This window comes from Helicoverpa armigera, chromosome 6, assembly GCF_030705265.1.
Source record: "Helicoverpa armigera isolate CAAS_96S chromosome 6, ASM3070526v1, whole genome shotgun sequence".
Taxonomy (NCBI): Eukaryota; Metazoa; Arthropoda; class Insecta; order Lepidoptera; family Noctuidae; genus Helicoverpa; species Helicoverpa armigera.
In genome coordinates, this window is record NC_087125.1 from 8087595 (window position 1) to 8096381 (window position 8787).

Here is an 8787-nt window from a genome sequence, read left to right on the forward strand (position 1 = left end):
GAACGGCTGTGCCTATGTTCCATGACCTTTAAACATTCTATTTGTGTCTACAAAGTATTTATCACAGGATATGGGAGAAAGCACTAGCAGAAGCAAGATATGACTGTAATATAGTATGTATTGTGAGCTTTTTAAGCCTTTTGGGAATCAGGATAAATAAAATAAATATTATTATGTATAGAACTTATATTTATTGCAGAATAAGATTAAATTACATAATTTATTTAAAAATCATATCTTAACACCCAACTCCATATCAATCACTTTCACTCTTTCTTCGAACAACCAGTTACTAAATATGTGGAAATTACGCCCTTGTGTATTTACCCCAAATGTGAAGCATAAATACAGACGCAATGAAGAGGAGAGACATAACTAAAACTGGAACTGGACCCCTGCAAATAAAAAATATAAAATTAACGTTTAATACCAATATCTGAAGTTTGTTTTAGAACTAAATATTTTATTAGGGACATTTGCCTGCATATGAATGTGTGCAATATGGGTCTAACTGTCTGTCTGTTTATGAACAAAATGTGGGCCTGCACAATGCATAATACTGATATTCTATTGTGTGTAAAAGTACCAGCAGACAGGTTATTAAAGAGAGATTCTTTAAGATAGTAAATAATTTGATGTAAAAAGCTAATAAAAGTACATCAACAAAAGTAGCTATGCAATTAATTGGATAAACAAATCTTATCACTTTTCATCTGTTTCACATCAATCATTGTTTGAAAGTATATCTGTATACTTATGAATAAAGGTGCCATAAATTTGTCATTTGGCATAAACAAAAATGGTAACAATTTACTGAAATATGATCCTAATAGATGGATCAGAGAGAGAAAGCTCTTTAAACCATAGCGTATAAATAAGACAACCCACTGACCAAAGTAACTGTAAATACATTATTTTTAAGTTTATTAGATAAAGATGTGTCCTATCGTCACAAAACAAACATGTTAGGTTTGTCAACTTACACTTTAACGCCTGGAGAGTCATCGGTGTAGAATCGCCACATGCCACCAGATCCGGCCCCTGTGCTGCGATTTCTAGCGGCAGTAGTAGTCGTTGTAGATTTACGTTGGCGAACTGTGCTACCGCTGGATGACCGTGGGGCTGTAGTCGCCTTGCTAGGTGAGCGACCACCAGATCCAACGTTCGTGGAGCTAGGAGAAGGAGGCTGAAAACATAATATAAAAGATGATTAAAATCATGAATATAATCCATAAACCAATATTCTTGTTAGAAAATACCATTAAATTAACAATACTTTTCTAATAAGATACGTACCATTGTTAAAAATTATCTGTTTCAATTATGAAACACTCACTATGCACAGCAACAGTCTGTCAGGTTTTAATTTAACTCACAAAAATTATAAAGTAGAGCGACGGTGAACCGTGTTGGCAACTAACATGCAACGCGTACAAATCGCATTGACACGTTGACAAACAATGTTGCCAGTAATAATGATTTCCAGCTCTAACTAAACCAATAAAATAATTACATAACCAGACGCTAACTGTAAAGGTAATTCTAGTTTATAATCTTTCTATGAATCTTAAATTTGGTGGCAAAATAAAAATAAATGAATTCAAGAAACATCTACTTTTACAATGATTCAAAGGTTTACTGTGTTTTTAGACGACACGGTTTTTTTTTTTCGGAGCACAGTCTTACCAAGAATTTTGTAGCGACTTTTCTTACTGGATGCCAAGCTCTGAGGAATAAAGTGTCAGTCACTTTTTACCCCACAAATGAACTTCGGGTATTTGGAAGTGTTGTCATGAATAAAGGAGAATTATCCTACTTTAAAGTCGTTGCTTTTTACCTGACAACAATCTTATTCGCTAACTTTCGAATTCTCAGATGTCAACTGGCCTCAGTTGTCATCGGTACTTTGATGTCAATCGATAAGTTCAAAACATTGGTATTCTGTATAGCATGAAGTGGATATCGGTGGATATCGTTACACGGTTGCTGACGCCAAAACTACGATGACAATTTGACAGCTCTATTTTTTTATCCATTAACCATTATGTCCACTGGGCTTACGGAATCGCAATATAACGTTTATCGATACAGAAACAGCTGTCAAAATGAGTCATGGTGGATATCAGCCTGATGACGTCATCTCATTTGGTAACTGGCGTTAGCGAATAAGAAAATAGCTGTTTGACAATTTACTAATGTACACTTTACCAATTGATGATATCTGCGAGCTGTCAGTGGAGTTAGCGAATAAGGCTACAGGTAATAGCTGTGACTTTTCACGGTCCACTCCAGTCTGAATCCTTTATTCTAGTGACATATCTCAGCTGACTTTTGTCAAATGTCAATGTGTCAGACAAACATCATCAGGCAAGCGGGCTATAGGTTATGTTTTTCTGAATATTTACGTTAATTCTACCTATTTACGTTTATACTTACAGTTTATTTAATATATTATGCTATTTCGATTTCTGAACATAAGATTTTACGCCACAGTTATTTCACCATCAAACATCATGAACATCAATAAATGCTATTTCAGATACATACAACATGAAGATAAAGTAGACATTTCTTTTTTATTTGATGTTAAAGGTTCTCCTAGGCAATTCAATTTTAGCCGAAAACCAACAGAAACTCTAGAAGTCTTACTCGGTCGCATGAAAACCAACATTGTGAAAGCGATAGACAAGGGGACTAAAAAAAAGAAAAATAGTGAAAGCAATACAAATGTTCTCCTAGAATTTTGTGATTCTAAGAATGCTCCTATTGATGCCAATATCACTTGCAATGACCTTTTTGCTATGAATGGCCCAGTTAAATTAAAAATGTCTGATAATCTTTATGAAGTTGTTTTTAATTCTCCATGGGTGATAAGTATGAATTTGCCTCAAAGTATTTTAGCTGGTTTCCCTGTGTATCCACTGCAGTTTGAGACACAATATGCTAAACCAGAGAAGTGTACATTCAATTGGTACAAAGGATTACCATTAGATGATAAGGGGAAGCCAGTGAATGAGCAAAACATTCAGTGGGAACTAACTGGAAACAATTTTACTTACACACCTCTTGCACAAGAAGTTGGTATGAAGTTAAAATTAGAATGCATACCAGGTAAGTTGCTTTGTTTACAATAATATTAAGTGGATTTCATTCTCTGTACGTTTTGCTTATGAACTAGATGATAAATCCAGGTATAGAAATGGTCCCACAGTATGTATGAATGTGATTGCTTCTGTGGTAGACCTGTGTACTTAGTAAACCTGAAATCAAAGGCTGGTTAGGCGCTGTTAATAACAGTATATGTATTTTGGAAGTATTTACTCATTATACCAAACATATCTAGCTATTTACTGTAAGCCTTAACTGGATTTGAACGTTTAAATTAATTTTAGTTTAAATAATAATGCACCACATGCAGGCAGGTACTTCTTTTAATTCATGATTCAATTAATTAAAAAATACTTTTCTGTTACAGGAAATTATAAGACAGTTGGCCCTGCTGTTGAAACAATATCTAAGAATCTTATAGAAGCTGGACCTGGGAACTGTCCATTTGAAACTAGGCATATGTTTACAACACAGAAACTGAAAGAAAAGAGGTTACAATTTATTTATGAACTCAATAATGTACTTGATATTATAATGCTGAAAAGTTTGTTTGAATGTGCTAATTCAAGGAAGTACTGGTCCAATTTGAAGGCCCTATAATATTATCAAGATGTGCAAAGTAGTTCCTATAAGACATGGGTTAAAACCCTGGCTAAGCTATTATATAAAATTTTCCATTCACTCAATTGTCAATCTTCAATGTGATATGTATAAACCCATTTTATCTCTTTTTAGCTTCAGATGTGTATCCTACAATATTCTGGCTGATTTGTACTGTGACTCTGACCACACAAGAACAGTTCTGTATCCATACTGCCCCCCATATGCATTACACATTGATTATAGGAAACAACTTATTTTAAAAGAGTTGCTTGGTAAGAACCCTAAATTTTATTTGAATCAATAATACAAAAGACTAATTATAGTGATGTTAAATTAATAAATTGTGCTTCAATTTTCAGGATATAACAGTGACATAATATGTCTTCAAGAAGTGGACCGTAAAATATTCAAAAGCTGTCTAACACCAATAATGAACTCAGCTGGTCTAAATGGTTTATTTTATAAAAAAGGAAAAGAAGTTGCTGAAGGCTTGGCATGTTTTTACAATAAAGACAGATTTAAGTATGTGTGGTAAAGTCTATTTTTGACTTTATAAGTGGTATAAAAATCTGACATACCTATAACCTATGTACAACAAAATTGTTTTTTTCTTTTTCAGATGCTTTGGAGATGAAGCTATAGTATTATCTGAAGCATTGACTACTAAAAAGTGCCTTCAATCAATTTGGGCAAAAATCAAAGATAATGAGCCACTAACTAAACGATTGTTAGATAGATCAACAGTATCAAGTGCCACATTCCTTGAGTCCATTGACAACCCTAATGAGATTCTAATAGTTGGCAACACTCATTTGTATTTTCACCCTGATGCTGACCATATAAGATTGCTACAAGGAGGTATTGTCATATACTGGTTAATGGATATTCACAAAACTATAATTTCAAAGGTAGGAAATATGCAAGCTCATGTTAGTTCAATTAAGGGCAATGTTTAAGAGTTAAGTCCATAATAGTCTATAATTTCAATTTCAGTTTCCTGATAAAAGAGTAAGCCTTATACTTTGTGGTGATTTCAACAGTGTTCCTTCATGTGGCATATACCAGTTGTACACAACCGGTTCATCACCAAGCACTTTACCAGACTGGAAATCTAGTAAGTACACATAATAAAAATAACATGATAGTTTATATTCCATAACAAGTTATTAAATTTTTTAAGAGGTATCAGTTTTTCATAGAACAGTTGTTAATTTCAACAATTGGGGACTAATAACTCTAATAAAGCTCTTTTCCATTTTAGACATAGATGAAGCTGTAAATGGTTTAAGTTTGGAACAAACCATTTCTTTAGGAAGTGCATGTGGAACCCCACCCTATACTAATTATACTGCAGAGTTTGCAGATTGCCTGGATTACATATATTATGAAAAGTTAAATTTAGAGGTGGAACAGGTAAATTTTCAATAAGTATTCCTCAATGCCAGATACTAAAATATATTTTTAATAAATGTGGTTTTCAACAACATATAATTTTTTGCAGGTTGTTCCTCTTCCATCTGTAGATGAATTAAAATTACACACAGCTTTGCCGAGTGTTGTATTTCCTTCTGACCATATAGCTTTGGTAACTGATTTACGGTTTAAGTAGAACAGTTAATATATTATATTTATGTTACATTCTATAGAATAAAATATGCAAATGTTATTTATGTAATAATTTATTTCTTATTTAGCCTTAGCTGAAGCTTCCTTTGAATTTCCCTGAACGCCGTACGTTTTTTTAGGGTTCCGTAGCCAAAGGGTAAAACGGAACCCTGTTATTAAAGTTTTGATTAGAAAATAAAAAAATATATTCCATGAACTCGATAGATAGCATTTTACCCACTGCGTTACTGGGCCTTCGCCAAAATGCCAGAGCTAAAAAAAATTGCGTTGAACTTTTATAATATGTGGCATGGTTCAATAAAGTTCCGCACAAATTGATTTCAAAATGTTTAGGGATATTCGGTAATAATTTAACCGGTACTTATAATATTATGAAATTGTTGATGAGGAGAAGTACGTTTCATTACACTACCTCAAAATTATACGACGTTGATAAGATATGAAGCTCTATTCTTTGCAGTAACGTATCAATATCAGCGCTATGTAGCTCGCAGCCAGGAATATAATTTAAGAGAAAAAAAAAGCAAATCCATTTCACAATATTATTGTAGGGGGCCGATGACTTAATGTATGTTTAAATTTTTTCTCATAAGGGGCGGGCGATGTGTGACGGAAAGACAAACTTTTTGTCTATTCTGTCAGTGTCATTGTCAAATTCCGTCATTAAAAAAATATTTATTTACGTCATTCACTTGTCAAAATATGAGCAGCTATAGTTACGTGTAATAACGGGAAATTTCCATATATTTTTCATTGGAAATAATTAATCGACATTCTAAAATGTATAAAATATATACCAGATCGAACACCTATTTTAGTGGTAAACAACATTATTTGGCAAATCCAGTGTTTGGTAAGTAGATTTGAACATGACCTTGAAAATTGTTTATATTGTACACAAAGAGACAAAATCCATAACTTGCTTTTGTTCGACGTTGCAGGTGGATTTAACAATAATATTGGTCAGGACGTAAACCGTATACATGTCACAAATAGTCTGAAATTTCCTCCGGCCGCTGCATTGAAATTGCCGACAAATGTAGTCGACATAAATGCTTCAGAAATGGGTAGATTTTCACCGCTACGCGAACGAGACATTTCTGGTCCAGTTATCAGTTCTTGCTACAAAAAACAGATTGACTTGGGAAAAATTGATATAACTGTCCAATCCGACCCTCACGTGAACAAATATGATTGCCGTGGGGCAGTCAGTTTGTCTTCTTCCATGCAAAGTAATGTGCCAAGTCCATTCAGTGGAAACCACACTCATCTCAATATGCCTGGATCACAATGGGGGCAAGGGCATAAATATTTGTCTGATCATCTTCACAGCGCTCATTACTTGACACTCAGGAATGAGTATCGAGCAAGAGCAATGAAAGACGGTATGTACACATAGTGATACCTAGTTTGTTCACTAACACTACTGACTGTACAACATTAACATACAGGGCAATATTCTTCTTAGCCTTATGGATGCATGTTATCTTTTATTGATAACAAAATGTGGTATGTCTGGTTAATGGTTTGTCAATAATGCATGTCACAGAAAAGCATGAAGCATGGGCATAGCCAGCACATTTAAAGGTAAGGAACAAAATAAGTTGGGTATGGTGTCTATGGGATTGATGTAGTTTTTTTCTTAAATTATAATTTCTAAAGATTGTAATAAGATTGAAAGCTGGCTAATTCCATGTACAGCATTAAAATAATAACTGGCTAACATTACATTCCACATTGCTTTTATTTAATAAAAATAACATATTATTTTTGAGGATCAAGCAAGATGATATTTGTACTTTACCATGCCAACACTGTGCATTGTTATTTTGTTTACCAAAAAGGATTTTGAAGATTAAAAACCTGTATCGAGGTTTAAAAGAGCAACAATTTCACTTTGCTTGAAAAAAAATCTTTTATTTCCCACAACTTAAAATATTCCACGTCATGATCTTATCATTTTGTTTTTATTAAAATCATGACATTTCTTGTTTTAGCGGTGTGTAATCTTAAATTGGCTTAATTAAACACTGTATGAAAAACGGCGGTATTTTTACAATTGTTTATATCCAGAATGCTAATTATTTCTTAAAACTTTTTTTCAAAGCATAGCTGTTGGCACAAGATTTATGAGTACAGATACAAAAAGTGCACAGCCTCCACTGAGTTCAAAAGAAAAGTTGAAAAAGGCTATCAAAGAATATGGTTCAACAGTGATTGTATTTCATGTTTGCATTTCCCTGATGTCATTGGGAACCTGCTATCTTCTAATATCTAGGTATGTTGCGTGCTATAACAACCTCATATCATACATTCATTAATCTTGATAAGTCATCTATACTAATATAATAAAGAGGAAACATTTTTTGTTTGTTTCTTTGCACCCTGGTTGCAGAACTACTGAACCGATTTAAAAAATTCTTTCACTTTTAGAAATCTACACTCTTCCATAGTAACACATTTTATCCCTGTACGGGCAGTAGTTACCACGGGATGCGGGTGAAACCGCGGGAAAACGGCTAGTATAAAAGAAACAGATATTATAACAATGTAAAATCTACTAAGAGTGCTCGAAGTCTAGCAGATTTTCTCGTGCATATACTCACGTACAGGTGTTATCGCTAGAATTGGTAGTTGTCAGCTGTCCAGACTGGATTGGTAGTTGTCAGCTGTCCAGACTGGATTGGTAGTTGTTGTTGCCTCGCAGAAAACCCGCTCATGAAATCCGCTTGTTTGAAAGCCCTCTAAAGTTAATAGTTATATGAGGATATTATAGTCATGTGTATTTTCTTTTCAGTGGCCTAGATTTGGTGGCGGTGCTAAAGTATTTAAACATAAGTGAAGGCACAATTTTGAAGGCTGCAGGATCGAATGCTGGCACCTTTGTCGTAGCATATACGGTCCACAAATTCTTTGCTCCTTTCAGGATAGCAATAACACTGACGGCTACACCTTTCATTGTGCGATATTTAAGGAATATTGGGTTTTTAAAGCGTAGTGTTACTACTACTGGTGGAGGGAAATAAATGTAAACATGAAATAAAGTATTCTTATAAATATAACAGCAATTTTCTTTTTCCACCATTCCTGTAAAACATAAAACCTTATAAATACTTATGTAAGTACGCAATGTGGTCACGGCACTGTGGCTCTTGATATCGCTAGGGTCGGTAGAGGTGTTCCACCATTTCTCAATTCAAAAACTTCTAAGTTCAGGCTTGGACCTCAATTGGTGTTTTTTTTTGATATTGTAAAAATCTTGAATCAGGACAGGTAAAGACGCAATTAACTTTATACGTTGAGCTGGCACTACGTGTAAGTCGTCGACCCCTTCGCTAGTGTTAACGATCCATTATTGTCTCACCGACCTGTTGTTTTCTGTATCATAATAGGTATAGCTTTGGCTAAATGAATCGATATTGCTTTTAAGTAAGTACCTAAACTGAACCT

The 8787-nt window shown here is 34.1% G+C and overlaps 3 protein-coding genes across 3 annotated transcripts; 2 read left to right on the forward strand and 1 right to left on the reverse strand.

Annotated features, from left to right (window-relative positions):
• Window positions 1-168: 168 nt before the first annotated feature.
• Window positions 169-1460, reverse strand: LOC110375486 (protein transport protein Sec61 subunit beta). The gene is made up of 3 exons (XM_021333613.3): window positions 1297-1460; window positions 984-1186; window positions 169-395 (listed from the first exon to the last, which is right to left on the reverse strand). Exons 1-3 carry the CDS (start codon window positions 1297-1299, stop codon window positions 308-310), a joined length of 294 nt encoding a protein of 97 aa, XP_021189288.1. The 5' UTR covers window positions 1300-1460; the 3' UTR covers window positions 169-307.
• Window positions 1461-2318: 858 nt separating this feature from the next.
• On the forward strand, window positions 2319-5381 carry LOC110375442 (2',5'-phosphodiesterase 12). Its single transcript, XM_021333546.3, has 8 exons — window positions 2319-3111; window positions 3476-3599; window positions 3844-3983; window positions 4071-4233; window positions 4331-4619; window positions 4705-4825; window positions 4973-5124; window positions 5213-5381. The coding sequence occupies exons 1-8, from the start codon at window positions 2454-2456 to the stop codon at window positions 5318-5320; spliced, it is 1755 nt and encodes a 584-aa protein (XP_021189221.3). The 5' UTR covers window positions 2319-2453; the 3' UTR covers window positions 5321-5381.
• A 610-nt stretch (window positions 5382-5991) lies between these two features.
• Window positions 5992-8399, forward strand: LOC110375444 (uncharacterized). The gene is made up of 4 exons (XM_021333547.3): window positions 5992-6190; window positions 6279-6722; window positions 7450-7615; window positions 8135-8399. The coding sequence occupies exons 1-4, from the start codon at window positions 6118-6120 to the stop codon at window positions 8361-8363; spliced, it is 912 nt and encodes a 303-aa protein (XP_021189222.2). The 5' UTR covers window positions 5992-6117; the 3' UTR covers window positions 8364-8399.
• The last annotated feature ends 388 nt before the right edge of the window (window positions 8400-8787 follow it).